The sequence below is a fragment of the Carassius gibelio genome, chromosome B9 (genome assembly GCF_023724105.1).
Source record: "Carassius gibelio isolate Cgi1373 ecotype wild population from Czech Republic chromosome B9, carGib1.2-hapl.c, whole genome shotgun sequence".
NCBI lineage: Eukaryota > Metazoa > Chordata > Actinopteri > Cypriniformes > Cyprinidae > Carassius > Carassius gibelio.
The window spans coordinates 13,016,337-13,037,505 of NC_068404.1; the positions used below are offsets into that span (position 1 = coordinate 13,016,337).

At 36.6% G+C, this 21,169-nt stretch overlaps 2 protein-coding genes across 4 annotated transcripts in view; one reads left to right on the forward strand and one right to left on the reverse strand.

Annotated features, from left to right (window-relative positions):
• The window catches only part of uggt2 (UDP-glucose glycoprotein glucosyltransferase 2), a 29,876-nt gene extending 17,297 nt beyond the window's left edge, over positions 1 to 12,579 (reverse strand). The window contains exons 1-22 of one of the 3 annotated variants that reach the window (XM_052564802.1): positions 12,466 to 12,579; positions 11,486 to 11,619; positions 10,906 to 10,988; positions 10,657 to 10,787; positions 10,380 to 10,492; positions 10,079 to 10,256; positions 9,864 to 9,960; positions 9,330 to 9,402; positions 9,108 to 9,208; positions 8,012 to 8,111; positions 7,414 to 7,474; positions 7,088 to 7,179; positions 6,813 to 6,966; positions 6,380 to 6,499; positions 6,167 to 6,252; positions 4,458 to 4,593; positions 4,080 to 4,211; positions 3,615 to 3,779; positions 3,337 to 3,460; positions 3,050 to 3,148; positions 2,711 to 2,805; positions 1,155 to 1,364 (exon numbers count right to left, since the gene is read on the reverse strand). In XM_052564802.1, coding sequence (XP_052420762.1) covers positions 1,155 to 1,364; positions 2,711 to 2,805; positions 3,050 to 3,148; positions 3,337 to 3,460; positions 3,615 to 3,779; positions 4,080 to 4,211; positions 4,458 to 4,593; positions 6,167 to 6,252; positions 6,380 to 6,499; positions 6,813 to 6,966; positions 7,088 to 7,179; positions 7,414 to 7,474; positions 8,012 to 8,111; positions 9,108 to 9,208; positions 9,330 to 9,402; positions 9,864 to 9,960; positions 10,079 to 10,256; positions 10,380 to 10,492; positions 10,657 to 10,787; positions 10,906 to 10,988; positions 11,486 to 11,613 — 2,478 coding nt within the window. In that variant the 5' untranslated portion in view covers positions 11,614 to 11,619; positions 12,466 to 12,579. Of the gene's footprint in view, positions 1 to 1,154; positions 1,365 to 2,710; positions 2,806 to 3,049; positions 3,149 to 3,336; positions 3,461 to 3,614; positions 3,780 to 4,079; positions 4,212 to 4,457; positions 4,594 to 6,166; positions 6,253 to 6,379; positions 6,500 to 6,812; positions 6,967 to 7,087; positions 7,180 to 7,413; positions 7,475 to 8,011; positions 8,112 to 9,107; positions 9,209 to 9,329; positions 9,403 to 9,863; positions 9,961 to 10,074; positions 10,257 to 10,379; positions 10,493 to 10,656; positions 10,788 to 10,905; positions 10,989 to 11,485; positions 11,620 to 12,465 lie in introns of those variants that run through there. The other 2 variants (XM_052564801.1, XM_052564803.1) reach the window with 2 other exon arrangements.
• A 1,627-nt stretch (positions 12,580 to 14,206) lies between these two features.
• The window catches only part of LOC127964576 (heparan-sulfate 6-O-sulfotransferase 3-B), a 69,728-nt gene continuing 62,765 nt past the window's right edge, over positions 14,207 to 21,169 (forward strand). The window contains exon 1 of the mRNA XM_052564807.1: positions 14,207 to 15,110. Coding sequence (XP_052420767.1) covers positions 14,584 to 15,110 — 527 coding nt within the window. The 5' untranslated portion in view covers positions 14,207 to 14,583. The remainder of the gene's footprint in view (positions 15,111 to 21,169) is intronic.

Consider the following 21,169-nt stretch of genomic DNA (forward strand, 5'->3'; position numbering starts at 1 on the left):
CAATAAGACCCTAGATTCCAGCTGTGCTTGTAAGTGATACAAGGTAGCCATTCCCAGAAATGTCGTTTGTGTGCAAGTCTGAGAAAATGGCATGTGGTTGAGTGGTTTTCACTGGATGTGGTGATGGGGTGAAGGCACACCATGGAAAAGATGAGAGGTCATTTTATGGTGATGACCGGAGGAAACTATAAATGTTGTTGTGTTCTTTGGAAGACACTGCAAAGTGGGAGGACAAAAGCTACTATGTTTTAAGAAAACATTAAATGAAAGCAGTACATCATAAAAGACTGTGCATAATAATTTAATAATGTTAAAAGTAATCTTTTTTTAATTAATTTTCATCTTTTATACTGTACATTGTAAAGGTTGTGATGTCTAAATTCACTAGTAGTAATTGTAACAATGTAGAACTGTAATATCAGCCATGTTTATTATGTTTACTGGCTTGCTCTATTCTCGCTGATGTCACGTGTCGTTACGGGATCTTCAAGGGTTGTGTGTGAAAGCACGCTTATATCCCGGGTCATCACTGGCAGTGTGAAAGTGCACAATCTAGCGACTCGGGGACAATTGCCATAACACTTTACCCATGTATTTGCCGGAATGGCAGTGTGAAAGGAGCTTATGCGTACTGTGTTAACCTAACTGAGACTTTTTATAGCACTTATATATCGTTACTCTTTTTGTTTTTTTCTTGGATTGCTTCCACTATCCTCATCTGTAAGTCGCTTTGGATAAAAGCGTCTGCTAAATGAATAAATGTAAATGTTTATTGGCTTTTCCGGTTTGACCAGAAATGTAATATCGGTGCACCCCTAATGGTTGGAGTTTTTTTTCATCTGGTTGCATCTTGAGGTCATTCATTTGCATCAGTATAATTCTATAATAATCTTGCAGCCATAAACGGCCAACATGGAATTAACAATCTGTATTTCTGTAATATACTTTTCTGGTCTTTCAAAACAGACTGACAGGAGGACGGCACATTTCCAGCAACTTAACTCAAGTGACTTTAATGTGAAATTAAAATGGAAAAGGAAAAAAAGACAGACAGACAGGCTAGAAAAGAACAGGCGTGTTAAGATAAATCCAAGTCAAAATGCTCTACGCATAATTCCACATTACCCAGACACAGTATTTCACACTCCACTGACCTGTTTCAGTAAGTGCTTAATCTTGGTGCCTTGTTTGAGGAGCTCCACATTTTCTTCTTTGAGGAGTTTTAGGGTGAAGTCGAGCATGTTTTTGCTGCTTTGGGTGAGGAGAGAAGCCCAGACAGCTCGGTACAAAGCGCTGTTGTCCTCTGTGGGCTTTCCACTGGGGTTATTGATCACCCCGACACGACAGTTGGAGCTGCTGGACTTCTGCGAACAAACACTGATGATTAGAGACTCTCTCCAACAGGAGACCACAGCAAACCAGCAACAAACTATGTGATTAGTAATGTCTTAAAACATTCGGGTAAGTTTACTTAACAAAAATGAAACCCTGATATACAGATTTTGAGATGAAGAAGAATAGTGATAGGAAAATTACTTGAAATGTAAAAAAAAATATACAAACAAACAATATAAGAACAGATTTGATTCAATGAAACATTTGGGAGCAAACTGGATCAATATCTGTTTTTTATTTTTTTATAATAATATCGTGATTTAAAAAAATATATATATATATTTAAACACTCTGCATTGCACACACACACAAGCAAAATCCAATGCAGAGTGTTTAAGTATACATTTGTAAAAAATCACGATATTATTGTAAAAAAAAAAAAAAAAAAAAAACATATTTCCAGCAGTAATTACTTCAGTCTATAGTGTCACATGATCCTTAAGAAATCATTCTAATATGCGGATTTATTAATAGAATTATCAATGTTGGCAACAGTTGTGCTGCCAAATATCAATAACAACAATACAATACTTTTTTTCAGGATTCTTTGAAGAATAAAATGATTTTCAGCATTTATTCAAAATATAAATCTTTTCTAACAATACAGTATGAATCTATGCTATCACTTCTTAACAATATAACACATCCTTGCTGAATAAAAGTTTTAATTTCTTTCAAAAAAAGAAAGAATACAAATTTAATGACCTCGAAGTGAGTGTATGAACTGTAGTGTATACTGTTAGAAAATATTTATTTAAATAAATGCTCTTCTTTTTAACTTTTTATTCATCAAAGAATACTGAAAAAAAGTATCACAGGTTCCCAAAAAATGTTAAGCAGCACAAGTTTCCAGCACTGATAATAAATCAGCATATCACAATGATTTCTGAAGGATCATGCGACACAGAAGACTGGAGTAATGATGCTGACAATTCAGCTTTGCATCACAGGAATAAAATAGATTTTAAAGTATCTTAAAATAGAATTTTTTTATTTTACATCACAATAATATGTCAAATATTACAATTTTTCCTGTATTTTTGATCAAATAAATACAGCCTTAATGAGCATAAAAAACTGTTACTGTTAAAAATCATTCTGATGCCAAACTTTTGACCAGTAGTGTGTGTGTAATGTGCATATATCTCAATCGGATCATTAACTCTGCATTTTGTTCATTAACCAACACCAGAAGAATGCTTTCCAAGATGAATTGCTCTCAGATTAATTACTAAGATGCATGTGTGCCTCTGCTCTCTGAAGATGTGATTCCTGTGGTTACAACTAATTGGAAATAAAAACTGCAGTAGTTTACCATATGTTTCAAGGCGTTCCGGAGCAACTGCCTCCCAGAGGGCTGTTCAATATCTGCTACAATCCACATGGTCACTCCATACAACACCTCCTCTTCTACAGAAGAAGTAAAAAAAAATGTACTTAAGAATAATGCTTGGATAGTTTGGATAGGTTTCTAGCCAAGAAGTCTACATGTATTGTGTGTTAAAATATTGAAAGTAACATTAAACCAACCATGCAATGTTAATTATGATGTTATACAAGCAGTATTGGCAGTGCACTGTCAAACTCCTGACAATTTATGGCAGCTACTTAAAACATTATAAAATATAAATTACTGACTGGAGTCACGACTCACCTTCTCTGATGAAATACTTCATTCTCTTAGAGACAACTGCTGTTTTGTCTTTGGAGTCCAAGTATGAGAACATAGTTGTGTCATCCCAGTCATCAGCAACTATTTGTTCAATCATAACAAGACATTATTAAGATTCAGTTCATAATAAACACTGTAAAGGTATGGGTAATGATATGTTGATGATAGTGATGTGAAAGAGATTGAAGAATGTGCCCGTGACAATGATATGGTGAGATGACAGATCAATACTGGCACTGGTTTGGGTCAGGTGATCATTAAAGGGCTACCTGGTGAGGAAGTGAAATCCAGATATCGCCTCTCAGAGCTCAGAATGAGAGGGTTGATTCGAGGAACCACATTGGCCTGCTCCATTAGGAAGTCCACCACATCAACACTCTCAGTGATCTGACCCTGGATAGGACAGGAAACGCCTTAGAACTTGCGAAACCACCCACATTTAAAGGATTACAGTCATTAAATAGATGTATGTGTGACAAAAATAAATAGTCAAACCAATGAATTTGAAGAAACAGTAAGAGATATAAAGCCAAAAAAGGTACCCAACCATAAAGACAGCTCTCTGGAAGAAGTTGGTAGTTTCCATGATTTTCTGCAGAAGAACCGTCTCTAGTTCTTCTGGGTCCATCTCCTCACTACTGAGTGGAATACCATTGAACAGACCCACTGGTAAAGCACCTAAACCACTCTTTTTGTAAAAACCTCCTCCAGCCTGAAACAAACATCATACTAAACCTTCATAAAGGCACAGACATCTATTTTCCAAAAGACATCTCGAGTCCATGATTTCCTATTTTCAACAAGTAGTGGTTTCTATTTATTTACCAATGCTATGAAAATCATATTTCCATTTTTAAAGTTGTATTTCAGTTATAAAAGTGCAATGCGCACTGAAAGTATTTTGTACTAAGTATGTTGTAAGTTGTATGTAATTCTCTGCACATTTAACTTGGAATTACATTTTTTTTTGTCATCATAGAGCACATACTGTAACACTGTGTAACAGCACTACCTTTCTGTTGTCATCATAGCTTGAGTCCACTCCAAGAATTCTGGCAGCATTTGCTTTTGGAAACTTCTTTTTCAGATATGCAGTTACTGTATTCACAGAGAGAGTCTCTCCGACTTCAACCCTGTTATAGATCTGTATGTCACAAAAAAATTGAATGACAAATTAGCACATTTACTGCACGTTAACATAGGTTGTCTTTAGATAGCACTCCTTCCTCATCCATAAAATCAATGTCTTGAACAAAAGAATGTGTACATTATAACTGAAAATATCTGCTACAGCACACAGTATAAACCAGGCCTTCAGATATCACGCTTAATGTGAAGGAGAAGTCATTTTGATTTAAAAGAGAGTCAGAGCAACCACAAAGATACTCACTGACACCATGGACGTAAAAGCCTGTGCTTCATCATACTCCTCTGAGATGTAGTTTAACAGCCTTAAGAGAGCAACACCTGCATCCGAATACCCATCCACTTTATCATCCGCACTGACAACCAGCACAAACCCAATCCTAAGAGACACGGAAACATAAATGCATATCAAATCTGGCATAAAATCTCGCCAACCATAAAATGATCAACAAATAAAACTGAACAGTACATGATACAGCTCATTATAATAAAATGAAGTTTGTTTGTTGAATGTATAATGTCAGCTGCTTATTACATGGTTACTTACCAAAAAGATAGAAATGGACATGAAATATTGATTTGAGTTGAAATTATACGTAAGAAACCATTAAAAAGCCACACAGATGGGAAATCAAAAATTACCTGTATTACAGTGTATGATGTAGCTGTCCATCAGTGTAAACGATGTGTAAAGTAATTAAACCAAAAAGTACACGATTTATAAAGTTATTAGCTTCTAAAGTAAGGAGTCGACTCTGAATCGCTGAAATGAGTCGTTATAGATTTCAAATCTTTTGCCCATCTCTATGTACATCACTAGGAGCACTTTGCATAATAATCTCCGCCTACCATCTTGGGAGAAACGGATCTCTGACCTGCTCCACCCCCCAACACAGACGCTCTGGTTGGTGTGAGAGCATCATGTCGAGGAGACAGTGTGTTTTTAATTGTAAAGGCAAGTTTGTTTTATTTTCACTGCCAAAGAATGAAGATCAGAAGAACCAATGGCTAAAATTCATTTTCACCACAATACCAGAGCAGTACAACAAATCTCTTTTGTTGTGTTCACAACATTTCACTGATGAGTGCTTTTCTAATCTCAGTGAGTACAGCAGGATTTTCAAAGCGTTTGGCCATAAAAGAGGGTTCATTACCAACTTTATTTAGACCAACGAGCATCTCCGAATCACAACGCGAAGTATGATTATGAAGTTATGTGTTTGTTTTCTCCCGAACGTCTTATCAGTATGTGTGCTGTCTGCAGCCTTTGTCTGCGCTGATCTTCATTTACAAACACGTCATTAAAATGAAGTGTAACAAGTGCTGCTAACAGATATTCTGTGATAAAGTAATCCATATGAAAACAACGCGATGTCTGTTTTTCACATCTCCCTTAAATATATTTAATGTGCCCAGCCCCCGCGCTGAACGCGCTATTCAGATTCAAACTGAAGCGCGTGGCTTGAATACACCCACACAGAAGAAAAAGCAGCGAGACTGTTCAAGTTTTTTATTTTACTGTTTGCTTCGCGATGAGAGGAATAAGACATAATTCACCCCAAAAAGATGCTAACGCATTGTTTACCGTGAAGCTGTGTGCAGAACAACCAATCAAACCTGACTATGTTAGTTGACCAATCAGAACACAGTATGCTACCGAAAGGTGGGGTTTAAGGAAACTGAATCTTTTGAACAGCTTCGCGCGAACCGTTTGGGGATCTCTGAGAATTGAGGTAATTTTAAAATGATATTTTGACAAAATGACAATGTTTTGTGTTCAAATTTTCATCTTACTGGCTCTTTAAGTGATATGAAATAGCAGAGCTATGGAAATTTTCTGTGACAATGGTCCATTTTACAGTTTAGCAATCATTATTCAGAAGTTAGCAATTAGAATCATATATATTAAGGTTCAAGAAAAAATTATTTAATGCTATTGTGGAGTGCACATACCTGAGAGGAATGTTATGTTTGTAAAATAATTCTGCTAATTTCACCAGCTCAATGCTCTCCTCTTGTATTGGGTCAAGAAACAGAACCTGCAAACAACAGATAAAACCATTTTTCATTCTTTCACAAATTAATATTATAACAAATTCATACAAAATGGGTCTTGCAGCATATTTCAGCTTAGACTATAATCAACTCACAAGCAAGTTGACTCACCAGGTTATAGAAGTTCCGGCGTATTTGTCGAATAACTCCAGGAAATGTTGCTCTGAGGAGCTCCTGGACACTTGAGGGCCAGTGACGATACATGGAGTCCTTCTCAATGTCATTAACCCACTAGAAAATGACAGACATTTGTTACATTGTGAAAGCCTTTATGTGAGCAGGGAACACCCAATTTATCTGCAGCTTGGGTTCCGGAAGTATTTTATCCATTTAACTTTAGCATTATCAAAAAATAGAAACAAAATAATGATAATCGTGACATTTGTTTCAAAACAGATACTTAGCATCCAAGAAGCTCATGGCAGGTCAGTCTTAAAAGTTTCTATTAAACATTAATCAGTTTCTCTATGTAGACTGAAAATATGTTTTTTTACTTCCAGAATTCCGGAGCTCCACAGCCACACTCAAATAATTAGCGTCTTACCATAACGGATGAGTGGCGGATGTCCAGAGCGTAGCTGTCCTCTACAGTGGTTGAAGATGGTAAATGCAGGAACTTACTAACGCTGCTTCCCCTGATGCCAAGGTTATGAAGACCTTCGAGAATCTTAGCCTCGGTTCGGAGGATGTCCAGGATGCTACAGATCAGTTGAGAAAGAATACATTTACAGGATGAGTTTAACATACATAAAACATGTTGAGGAACGGTAGTATGGCCAGTTACCAGTTGGTAAGAGGATCTTTGGACAGGGATCATACCTGAAAGCGTTATGAATGTCCAGGTCAACGTGTATTCCATTAATAAACAGACTGGCATCTCCAGGTTGGATCCCCATCGACTCACTTAACCTCTGAAATGTGAAGACCTGTTAGCTACACCATCACTTTATGGACTTCACATCATTCAGTATGGGCATGATTTGCTGAAACATGATCTTTTTGTATTGGATTCTTCATCTGAGACACTCCAGAGTACTCATCACACTTTTCTAAAAATAAATCACAAAAATCCTGGCCCACATGGCTGCACTTGAAACTTTTTTTTTTTACAGTGCTCATCAGAAAAGTTGTTGATAAAACCTTACCTTTTGATTGTCTTCTATTTCTTTCCTCATGTCTTGGTTTACGGCCACTCTTGTCAGTGATCTGTGGGGACAGTAAAACATGTACAGTCAGTACCAGCTCTCGCCAACATCCCAGAACAGTCATTAAAACTCATTTTAATCTCAGAAAACCTGTTCCCTCTTAGACGCCATATCTGCTATGCTGACAAACAGTAAACCACAATAACTCGGAGTCAGCAAATTCTGAACACCGCACATAAAGCTGTCTTGAGCAGCAGTGGAGGAAAGTCACAGTCACACATTAAAAATGACCTACACATAATGCATATGCATGCATTCTGTGCTGTTATACATGCAAAAATGCATAGCGGAGTATTTTACAAGAATAACTGTTACATATATTCCTGTTCTCAACATTTGTAATGTTTAAATAAGTTTCTTTTCATTATTGGATTTAATAAGGATTCTATAAGGATTCTATCCTTTTAAAAAAGGCAACATTTTTGTTAATCTTTCCCTTTTTTCTTTTTGAGTTCTGATGCAGAGAGTTGTAACAAAGGTAATGATTTCTGTCTTGGATTTTCTAAGTGAAACCAAGACTGAATTTCAGACTTTTTACCTAGCTCTGCTTGGGAAATTTTGGCTGAGGTCTTGCATCAATTTGAGAGAATCAAACTTTGGCACAGTCATGATCCGAGATGCTGCCTGGAAACTGAGGTCTATTGGAAAGACAGAAAGAGGCATTTCAAAATCTTTGTTAAAAGAGCAAATAATGCAATGCAAGAGTCCATTAAAACTATTCAAAATATAAATCTAAAATTCTGTAATTAAATGAACAGCTGAATTCAACATTGTCACGATTTACTTGTATACGAACACAACAATTTTGAAGAATGTATGGCTGTTCTCTTCCAAGCAATTACACTGACTCATAAAAGTATTTCATACAACAGTTTTTAAGATGAACATTTTGAAATTGAAGTCATATATAGAGAACATGTGGACATCTGCCCAAGCTCTCCTTAATGAATTCTTCTGAAATACAACAATTTTTGACTTCATGAGCTTCATTATTAGAATAATTATAATAGGATACATTATGGTATGGAAAACAGTGATTTTTTTTTGTGTTCCAAAAAGAAAGAACATCATTAGAATAAGTACAGTAAAATATAATTTCTTTTTTTTGGAGAAGCAATTAAGAAATGTATTTTGATGAGTGAAAACATTATGAGTTTGGTTGCCACACAGCTTGATTTTTAAACTAGTCTAAAGAGTCCAGGTGAAAGGGTAAAAATTACACAAAGTTATTACCACTTACAATTCCTAAAAGTTATTACAAAATCAAACGACTGTTTCAATAACCATCCTGATAACCATCAAGAGAGCCCTTCATGTCAAGGAAAATAGACTGCTTCATTTATCAATCAGCACAAAACTAAAACGGCTCTTATTTAGCCACTTTGCTCCAGGTCTTACAGTGCAAAATTGAACTTGGCTGTGAAAATAAGCATCTGTTCAGAAGTCTGAAAAAGAATAGGACCGATCGCTGCAGCAAGCAAAGGGTACAGACTGCAACCTTTCTTCTGCTTCCCAATTCATCAAGTGGACAGTTCTCTCCAGGAACCATGAGGATCGCTTTAATCTCACTGGGTGACACAGCACTGAAACCAGAACACCGTAAGAGAGGACCATCAATAACAGCACCTGCTCACCTTGGAGCTCCCACACTTTGAGGGGAGTCATGTCATTGGTGCTCTCCAGTAGATGCTTCCTCAGCTCTCCAAGTTCCTCCTGAAGCTCTGGGTGAGACTTTCTGGAGGTGAAAAAGGACTCAGTGAGACACTGTTTCACATACAAGTGTGCAAAAGTTATTATTGCTTTAGCATCTACTGTACGGATGGAAATAATAAAGAGAAATAAATCTGAGTGCTTACTTTAATTTCCCAAACAGAAATCCTTGGACTTCTTCATTTTCATCCTCATTATCAGCTGTGACCGATTTGGATTCTGTAAACAAATTCAGGTCATGTCAGTTTCAAATTATTTGTTTCAATATCATTAGCTACTTCTATTCTATTGTGAACTTATTCTTTTCTAGTATGAAGTTTCTCTACTAATAATTTTGTAGTTACACCATTTTGAAACTACACTGCCATTCAAAAGTCCTTCCTTTCTTTGTTGAATAGAAAGTTCAAAAGAACAGCATTTCCTGAATATGAAATACAAATACTACGCAACCATGAAAAGTCTTTACTGTCACTTTTGGTTAAATTAATATATCCCTGCTGAATAACAGTATATTAATTTCTTCCAAAAAGTCTTACTGACCTCAAACATTTGAAGGTTAGTGCAGTTTGTCAAGCTACTCATAATTGAATGCATATTTCTTAACACTGATTACTAGAATAAAACTGTTATTGAGTTCTGTTATTTACTACTTCTTATTATTTATTTAGATTATTTGATACCTTTAACTTGTGTGTCGTCAACAGCTTTGTACTCAGTGCTTTTAATTGCCAGTTCAACACCATATCCAGACAGCAGCATCTTTTCATTTTTTGGCTCCTGTGGTGAGAAATCAGAGTGTGGGGCAACAGGTATTTAATATGTGGCACAGACTCTAATAAATTCATAGACTACATAAAACATTAAATCATGATGAAATTACACTGCTAATACTCACAAACACAAAGTGTCTTAGCACATAGACGAGTTTGCCCTCCTGTGCCCGCTCTGACAGAACCTTATGAAAAGTATTAAACTCCTTTGTGCCAATTTCAGCATAAAGAACAGCTACAGGCAGGTCTGTCCCGTTGACTCCAGGGTACTGGTGGTCAGACTTGTATAGGTAAGGTCTTGGCCTGCATAGGACACATTAAAAAAATGTTATGAGAAAACTCTTGATTATGACTCAATCCATGTATAGAAAATATAAAATATTCCCCCAATATTTTTTAATACAGTATACTGTTGGTTAGTGTTACCTGCCTGCTGCAGTCTTCAGGAGCTTCTTCATATCCTTGGTGCTGCAGGCATTTTGACCATGAACAACCACAAAAGCAGTGCAGCCATCTGGAGGAGGTTCATCACTTGCTATCTATAGGTTGAGAAGAAACGGTTAACAATCTGTATATGGTGTAAACCACACAGAAGCAGTCATTTCAAACAGGCAAATATTTAAAAAAGATTCAAATTGATGAAAAAAGATGTATGCACATATGTTATTGATGGTATACTTTACTAAACCAGAAAAGGACTCACTTGTTGGAAAGCATGCACAGCCGGTGAGTAAGCTCTGAGAGACAGAGACAGCTTCAGCAGGTTGACCTGAAGATCTGTCAGAAACTGTCCAGCCTTCTTGATGATCAGGTTATAATATGACCGGACAGACTCTAAAGACAGGGAAGTAAATATCGGTCTCTGTATATTCTCAACTTAATGTGTAGTTTAACCAAACACTATCTCACATACCATTCAATGAATAAGGAAAGTTGAAATGTCAGTCATTACCTCCATTTTTGTAAACCGTTAACTCCTTCACAGTATCGACAAACTGCCAGAACTTCTCTTCACCATCCTCTCTGATGAACTCACTGCCGGAAAATAGATTTACAAAACAACAGATACATAAGACAAACACAGTAATGCATACAAATAGTAAATATAAATAAATTAATAAATGTTGTGGTATAAAGAGATTACAGTAAAATGTTCTAATCTGCTATTTCTAATCTGCTGGCATAAAACATATGAAAGGCAATATTTCAACTTTTTGAATAATTGTAATAGTGTCTACATTTTCTATCATTTCAAATCAGAGTCCACATGAGATTTTTGCACTGTATCACACTGTAGGACTGCATGAAACTGTGATTAAATTGTGAACAGCAAAATAAATGGTAACTAGTTGAAGCAGCTAAAACATTCAATATCCATTATATAAATTTTAAACTAAATACTTGATATTTAAAAAAAGGTTAATATATGTACAAATAAACATTCATTTGTACGCATGAAGCTGGTTATTTAAATATGAAGGGTAGCCAGTGAAATACTGAACTATGGGAGAATAATAAATACTCCAGCCCACCTTGTTTCCAGCAGGAGAGGGGTCATGGACCATTTAGCCTGAAGACTGGCGACGACTCCTTTAGATGCTGAGTGCACGTGATGGACCCTCAGCAAGACCAGCACAACAAAGACCACCCTCATGATCATACACCACTAAAAGAACAGAAAGATAACTCGATTGTAATTATAATAAAGAAATATTTAAGAACAATTAAGAAACACTATTGCTAATTTGCATGCATTAATAAAATGGCTAGAAATTGCAAAAAAAAAAAGAAAAAAGAAAAGAAAAAGGAAAGAACTTTTACTGATGTTTTCATATATCAGAGAACAAATAGACATGTTGTAATAAAAAGCTCCTATTACTTGTTTTGTGCTTCAGAATTGAAATAATGTTAACTATAGGCCAATTTATTTACATACAAATATTATGTAGAAGCTGGCCTTTTTTCTTGGAATAGTATTTTCAATATCACAGATAAATATTATTTTCAAATCACTGTCAATAAGCAGCAGGTTCCCAGTGTAACCACTTCTCTCACTAGGCTCAGTGTTTGTTAAATGAAACAGATCGTATTCCAGGACAATATAACGTGATAATAAAACGTCTCAACAGAATATCTCTTCCATTTTTTCATTAAAGTTACTGTGAAGTATCGGTAAAACAGAGAGGACTTAACTGTCCGGTAAAGCGCCACGTAGCTACAATGTAACGTTATGTGTCGATTAGCAGCTATAATTATTACATGTTTTCGTTCATTTACAGACATAAGCGTCACTGTCAGTTACATACACTTCATGCAAAACAGATGAAACAGACTATGATTGTGATTGGTCATTCTTATGAATGAAGAAAAAATAAGATGGGATAAAAGACATCCAGCACAAACTGAACAGCCCCTTACAGCATTTCTTTCAGGAGCAACAACAGCATATTATTCAACAGCAATAAACCACGACCAGACTGATACAGACTATGAATATGTTATAAAAGCATACCTAAATCGTCGGAGGCTGAGCCGCTGTGTTACCCGGTTTCACAGGACGCCGCCATTGAGGGGTCCTGAATCTTTAATTCCCTGTTTCACACAAAGGAAAGGGATACATTGTTTCCGCTTCGGTAAAAAGCTTCAACATTTTAGTGACTTGTAAGCCGAGTATTGTTCAGCTTAGTAATAGCAGAGAAATATCTTTCAGCACTAACATATTTTGTAAGTTGTAAGCAGGAGTACGTTGTTCAGGCATTTTCACGGACAACTAATGTCATTGATGCAGTAGGAAAGTAACGGTAGAGCTCGTGCGTGTTGAGAATATCAGTGACATGAACACACGGCGCAGTTTTGATTAGTATAAAATATTGATATGAAATCAAAATACTGTACATGTAGCTACAAGTTACTTCCCCTTCATTTCTATTTAAACAAATCACATATTTGGCTACTATACAGTCTATAAGAGTTTTTTTGTAGCCCATAATTTGGGATTGCTTAAAGGTGAAAAAGACATATTTACATGTAGTCCAGGCCTAGGCTACATTATATGTGTACATTGTACACATATAGTTTATTTGATATTGTTAACATTTATATACTAAAGAAATTGTGACGGATATTTTAGATAACCTTAGTAAATAAAACTATATTTAATGTTGTTATGCTCTTCAGAAAACGTGATTTTATGTTAAATTAGTTACTCCATAGGATATGCATTGGAATTTAAAACAAATAATAGGCTACAGATTTAAGATATTAAATATCCTGGAAAATAATTACTTCACAGAAACAGTGTAAAAAAAAGTGAATATTGCACATGCAAACCCATATATATGTAGAATTACAAACTGCCTATTGCATCAAACAACAACTAAATTTTTTAACTACAAAATACCGCATGCCCATGATAGTGAATTTGATAAAATGCTTGATTTTGTATATATTCATGTTGATTTAAATAGACTTCAAACAGTTTATTTACATGTTGCATGAAATAAAGATAATTAAACTTTGATTTAGGCTTTTTTTTTTTTTTTTTTTTTACAGTGATGTAATGTCCAGTTATTACATAACTCTGCTGTTTATTGGCAATGACATTACAACAAGTAAAAAAAAAAAATAAAAAAAAAAAAGGCAGAGTATTAAGTTTAAAACTGAGTCTAATAATAAACAGTCCAATAGTCTCAGTCTGAAATATGACATCAGTCTTCAAAGATATAGAACCAATATCTAATTTGACAGTTGACAGTTGAGATGCAAATGCAGAGTATTTATTGCCTGGTACAAGTAATAAACACAAGAATAAGTATAGTCTATGAGACAGAACATGCATAAAATAAGCAGCGATAAATCGCTTGTAAATAAAATAAAATAAAATAAAATAAACGAATTTCCAGAATTTACAAGCCATAAGGCTTCTCAACCAATTAGGATTGGCTCCAGTGTTAATATTCTCATAGCATTCCTTTACAGGATTTCCCACAAAGTGACATATGGCACAAAGAATGCACAGTTCAAAGAACTGTGAAGAAAATAATAACATGCACACAGATAATTCTCTCAGTAGCCTAGTGTGGCGACACTTTATTGCTGAATATAGCAGAGCACTGGACTGGGATCAAGTGCAGATGAAATTGTTTGCGTGCTACGAAGAGCTCGTGCTATACCGGTGCGACAGCGCTCGCGTCTCATTGACATCATTCGCATCATCCCGCTGATGCGCGTCGCGGGATAGATGGAGGAGAACACGGGCTCATCGCGAGTGCGCGGAGATTCTGCAGAGTAAAGCAGACCAACGAGGCACTTCAAACCGTTTCCTCTCAACACAACGAGCAGACGTTAATATTTTGAAGACTTGCACTTTATTTTACCACGATGCTCGGTTCTTAAACAGCATTTGGTTATGCATTTTCTTTGGTGACTAACACTTTCTTTACAACTTTGTGAGAGATCGAGATCAAGTTTGATGTGAAGACTTGGATGTCACACTTTTGCGCATCTTTTTTACCATATCAACATGTGGCATGGGTCTTTTGGGCTGGATCCCACACGAACGTCCTGGAAGAAGAGCTGGAGAGGAGATCATGATTCACACTAACTGCATGAAGAATTTTCGTGTGTTAAAATGAATGATAAACCCAACAAATGGATTTTCATCCCAATTTTAGCCATTCTTTTTGTCCTGATTGGGTACCAGTATATTTGTCCGGCAGGCGGTCAGGCTTGCCATTTTAGGACAGGAGACAATCTCGTTAGGATCGGTCCCCCGTCCACTCCAGACCCGACCACCGATGACCCGGAGGAAGACATCCCACCTAAATGTGCGTCCAAATTCAACTTCACGGAGCGCGATCTGACACGCGACGTCGATTTCAACATCAAGGGGGATGATGTGATTGTGTTTCTGCACATTCAGAAGACAGGCGGGACCACCTTTGGCAGGCACCTGGTCAGGAATATTCGCTTGGAGCAGCCGTGCGACTGCAAAGCGGGACAGAAGAAATGCACGTGCCACCGGCCCGGTAAGCAGGAGTCCTGGCTCTTCTCGAGGTTCTCCACTGGCTGGAGTTGCGGTCTGCACGCGGACTGGACGGAACTGACCAACTGCGTCCCTGTGATAATGGACAAAAGGCAGTCTCCAAAGCGCAAGAGGTAACGCCCCCCCCCCCCCCAAACTAATTCGGAGAATTCATTTGCCGCTCTGTTGCCTCTAATGAAGGTAATGATGAAGTGTAAAATGTAGTCTGATGGTGTTCTCACACGAGTCCACCACTTTGAGACCAAAATGGCACTCTAGGAAAAGCAGGTTTAGATCTATTTAATAAGAATACTACAATAACAACAGCAACAACTAATACTACTACTAATTATTATTATATACAAATAAATAAAACACTGAAGATTTGTGATTTATAAACAACTTTATAAAAATAAATAAATGACATTATTAGTTCATTAAATTAAACGTGACATTTTGAAGAAGGATTGGAATAATATTTTCTTATTTTTGTAAAATGTACTCCAATAATCTTAATTTACAATTTAGAAAACATTAATTTTTACAAGTGAAGGCTACGAAATTATATAAAGTTGTAATTTCTTATTTTTTACAGCAATGTGGTGAGGATATTTTGAGTGCACTTAGACCCCTTATGTATAGTCCTAAAAAGTGAAACCAGTTCTGTTTACATTCACAGGGTCCCTGGACTTGAAAAATAATAAATAAAAAATGTTATAATAATAACCAGGCCTTATTTTTGTCCATCAATAAAGAAGTCTTTTTTTACTTGCGATAAAATACCTTGCTTTGGGAATCTAAGATTATTATTATAATTAGTGATAATACAGTTTTGGTGTTCACAATGCATTCAGACCTCCTTTAGAGATCTCAGTCCAGTTTGATTTAATGGGGTCTCATTTGAAGCGTTCACATACAACGCTAAAATACCAACCACTATTGCACCCCTGAAGTGAGGTACTTAAGTTGAACTTACAGGTGATATATTTCCTCTGGCACACTACTGATATGTTGCTAATTCTGGACCAGTTGAATGAGAAATGATTTTGAACCACAAAATCTAAACAACCAATGCAATGTCACCAAAAGAGATCTGTGCATTATGAATCCAAGTCCATTTTCCATTTTTATGCCCTCTGCATTTTTTCTTTCACTGTTTAGAAGGAATTTTAGTCCATCATTATTCTTTTCTACACGTGAAGATTAATGTACTTCACATATGATTTTAAATAGTTATATCACCCTGTCAGAAAAGACAGTATAATTGGGGTTTTCTTTGCCCGTGGTCTCTCTGTGTCACTCAGTGATATTATTAACGTGACAGTGATATTATTAACTTATCACCCAACATGGTTTATGGCAAACACATTGAAATCCACAACAAAAAGATAGCCAGTCAAAATGACTAAATGTCAAGCCTGAAATGCTATTTTCTACAGTCTCTGTGACCATAGCTGTCTTACTCAGATTCTGTATTCCCGTTTAAATGACTGAGAGCCTGCGCTGTAATGAACTTTAAATGAGGTATCATAAAGGCGAGGCGAGCTGTCGAGCATTTCCATCTATAAATCTGACAGTGCCAGTCTGGCCAAGCAAGCCGTTAAAAAGTTATTTTAGTTGTTTACTAAGTATAATTATGGCTTAATATGGCGAAAATATGCAGACTTTCACTTTTATAAGTGTCTGCGAATAAAAGACATATGTGTTTTTAGTGCCTGCGGATGCTGTTCTTGTAAATAGCATATAAAATAGCTTTGTCGTCATCCTCGGCTACTTACTGATCTAATGTTAGTCCATGAATAATGTTTCACGCAACTGGCTGTGTCCGTATCTGTTGTGCTCTGTTATCATGAGAAACTAAGTTTTGGCAGTCACTCATTTTAATGGTTGCCAGGCAAATGAATTAAGTTAATTAGTTGCTCAGCCTGCATGTATTGTAATGAAAGAGAATATTAATACTTAATAATACTGACTTTGAGGAACAGCATGTTGCATTTAAGGGTGTTTCAGAGAGGATTGGGTGAAGAGAAATTCACATTCATACCCCGAGACTGCAAGTCCACAATGATTCATCTCTCCAGAATCAGCCAACTCATTCTAGAAGTTCACAGTCTGTATGCGACAGAGAACCGAAGCCCAAATGAAACATAAATCCATCTCTTGCTCTCTCTGTGCTTTCAAAATGCTGCTTCACATTGCTTCTCTAAAGATACACCAGGAGACGCAAATAAATCTCTTCTGACAACAGGCGCTTTTGCTCTCTGAACCGCATGTGCTAAGTGGTGACTGTATGAAAATTTCATCCTGATACCCAGCTCTGTTTATTTCGGTTGTGATGGATCACTCTGTGTGTGGAGCACGCTTTTCACAGACATACGATCCTCATTTATTTCTGTGTATAAAGGCCACTTGGAATTTACAGCACTCACAGTATTCCATAATCTAATAATCCAGATTAGTGCAGTAGCGCAAAAAAAAAAGTGTGTTTTTTTTATTTTTATTGTGAACACACAGAAGTAGTTCTTGCCAGTGGTGGACTGGTAATGTGGCAACAAGGTTTTCAGGCATGGAGTGGCCCTTTAAACAGTGCGGGCACATTGACGGACCTGGAAAGGTCAGCCATGTCAGAGCAGATCAACAGACACTGTTAGAGTCGATGAGAAGGGAGAGTTGAAGTGATCTCTTCAGGGAGGCTTCTCTTCTTGTGTCTCTTATTCGGGGTTGTTTGTCTTCTACATTTCTCTTGCAGGTCAAAACTGTCAAAACAAAGCAGCAGTTAGAGAATCTAACTGAGCGGGTTTAAAACAACATTGACCACTTTTAATTTTTTAATGCACATTGCTGGTCTTATTGTACATGATGCATTAATACAAGTTGTAAAAAATAATATGTAATTCCTACTTTTCAAGAGCCAATCAATTCCTCATGAATAATATATGGTCAAGTCAAGATTGTTTCAAAGCAGCTTTGCAGTAATAAACAGGAAAATAACAGAATCAGTTATGGAAACTCAGTTATGGAGACGATTCAAATTCTGCTGTGAATTCTGCTATAAAAGACAATAGTGTCATTATTCAGAGCAAGAGCATATGGTGATACGGTGCTGTGAGTATTTAAAGGAACACTCCACTTAAAAAAATAAAAATAGGCTCATTTTCCAACGAGATGGTTTTGGTCTAATCAGATTCAATGATCTATGTTAAGCTAAGCTAAAAGTGCTACCACCAGACCGGGCGATCATCTGAATGGATTCGAAAATGGTAAAATTCAACTGTTTAACTCTAGGGGAGTTGGAAAATGAGCCTATTTTCAAAAAAAGTGGAGTGTTCCTTTAAGACACACTGCTGCTGCAAATATAGCATATAAAATAACCCATAGCAGATCTATACAAGTGGAGCTGGGGAAGGTGGAGCTTTGAAAGCATACTGCAAAATGCTCAATTGGATACTAACCAGTCATTTAAATGAACCAATCTGCTTGTGCCAAATCGTTTAACACTGTGAATATCATGAGTTACGTTAATAGCCATCAGCCTGCGCCTGCTACTTTCATGAGTGAACTATACATTTAATCTATTTAGAAATAATTCAACTCAACTATTAGCTGTTCTACAGAAGACATCAACAATATTTAGCTCGAGTCTGTTTAATGTTGTTTCAATTCAGTTCAATAACATTGTCAACACTGCAAGATGCGATTCAATTTTAAAGAAACTTTACAGATGACAAAAATTGTATCATCCATCTCAACTCAGTTCACTTTTTTTTCGTCCCATGGTGTCAGTGCCATCAAGTCAATAATATTAATAAATATTAAGTGATTTTAGAGCCCAACTAAGCAACCCAATGGAGACAATGGCAAGAAACCTGACAGAAAACTTAAAAGAAACCAGGCTCAGTGAGGGGACCAGTTCTCCTCTGTCCTAAATGAATTCACCTGGTGTGATATAGTTTGATGTATGTCACATTGGCATTAGGTGGAAAAAGTAAGAGTTTCTTTCCAGTCTTTCCAGCAAGTTGAAACATGAAAGCAGAGCTGCCATTTTTAGTTTAGTTTAGTCAGTTTATCTTATCAGTAGGAATAAGCACAATGATTGTGCTTGTTAAAGTCTGTATTGTGGTCCTCCCTTGCCATGGCATGACATATTTGTAACCAGTCATAAGGTTCTGTACTGAGGGCTGGTCCAGTCAGTGAGATCCTCACTGAGGATGTTTGCTGAAGCCTTGTCTGATCAAGTCCCATCCAATTTTTCCACATTAAATTTCTATTTCACACAGAAACACGACCTATTGCATTAGTAAAATGGGTTGTGTAAAGCATTTCAGTTGTTTTTAATTAAAGATGCTAATCTTATGATAACTGACCAGTCATATAACAGAACAATTAAGATGAATTTCAGACCCAATAGGGTTTTATTTGGATGCAGTCCTCATGTGTTTTATATCCTTAGGCATCACATCAATTTAAATTATGTTGTTCAGATGATAAAGCCCCCTGATTTGGAAAAAATCCTGACTCTTACTTTTCACCTTCCTTTCTCGTTCTTTCATATCTCTGCCTCTTTTCAGGACCTCTCTCTGCCTCTTTCTTTTTTAGCCCTAATTAAATTTGCCAAGTCCCCTGGCATTATAACCAAATGGAGTTTCTGGGCAGTCACGAATGTGCAATCTGCTGAAATGAGATGCAATTAACTAAGCCAACTGCACACAGGTTCTGAGATTAAAGGCACTGCAAACGATCTGCACATGTTTACAGAAACAGTCTCTTAGTTTGCAGTTAAAAACAAAAAAACACTAAGACAGCTAGTCCATAATTAAGAACACAAAAGCATTAAAACGGTGTTCTGTTTTTCTCCCCAACACTGATTTCATAGTGTTGTTACTTACTGGAATAATAAAGGTAAAAACTCATTTCAAGTTTCAGTGCATATTATGGAGAGAGAGAGAGAGCCCATTTTGGCATTTTATGATTCCTTATGTAAGAGCATTAGATATGACTTGAGCCCCTCCCTCACTGTATTGTTATTTTTGTCTGTTTTGTTCAGCGGGCAAAACCATAATCCCGATTGATTCAAAAATGAATAGCGTGTCATTAATGTCTGTAGCAGAATTTAGAAAATCAAATTGCTGTGGCAAGAGTTAAGGCTGATTCATAGTTCTGCGTCGGACCTACGCTGTACCCTATGCGTAGACATACTCCCTTACGCCGTAGTATGATGTGCATCCTTAAAAAAATCTAACATCGCGCCGAATCTACGCAGACCACAAGCGCTGTGATTGGTCTGGTAGAACCCTCCCTCCATGTGTACTTGAGTTTTTATTTTAATGTTACACCTTCTTATATTAAATAAAACAAAGCAAAGAACAAGTGTCTTATTTATTATCCTACATAGCATTATACATCAGTAGTTGTCTGCAACAAACAATGTTGATTTGCCGTGGAAGAAGTCTTTGTGGAGATGTAAATAATGCCATCTTCTCCTGTTATGTTGTTGTCTTCCTTTGTTGTTTTAAATAATGATTCATCAATTTGATATTTATTTGCCACCGTCACAGCTATAATGCTTATCTGTCAAGCTAATTCTTCTTCAGCTCTTGTTGTAGTGCTGCAGGTTCCACAAGCAACATGCCTGTGGACACTACAGACTAGCAGTTTGTATTTGTACTGCACGTTGACGCAGACAACGATGCAGAAGTATAAAGTAAAACTGACGCAGAAGTATAATCCAGTCTTTACAAACAGAAGAACATGCTTAATCATGGGGTTCTAGAAACATTTTTTTTTTTTTTACTAAATTTGTCCTCTGCACGTGGTGGAACAAAGTCACATTGCATATTAACACATAAACTCATCAATAAAACAAAAAAAGTCTATTAGCATATGTGCCTGAATGTGTGTTAAGTTTTCATGGCTTCTGTGGTTAGGGTTTTCACACTAATGCAATGAGACCTAGAAAAATCTCCCATTGTTCTAATGGAAGGCCAAACATTCATTTGAGGTCTTCCGTTCCCCCTCAACAATTAGAGTACAAATAGATTCACAAGCTCCTCATTTCCCAGACAATCACAGTAATGAGTAACCTGCAGCTGCACTAATGGGCCATTATTACTCACATGGAGAAAGCGATGACATCCTCTTGGCACAATAACACTTTTTGCATGATATTTTATTCATTATAGTCAACACAGAGACA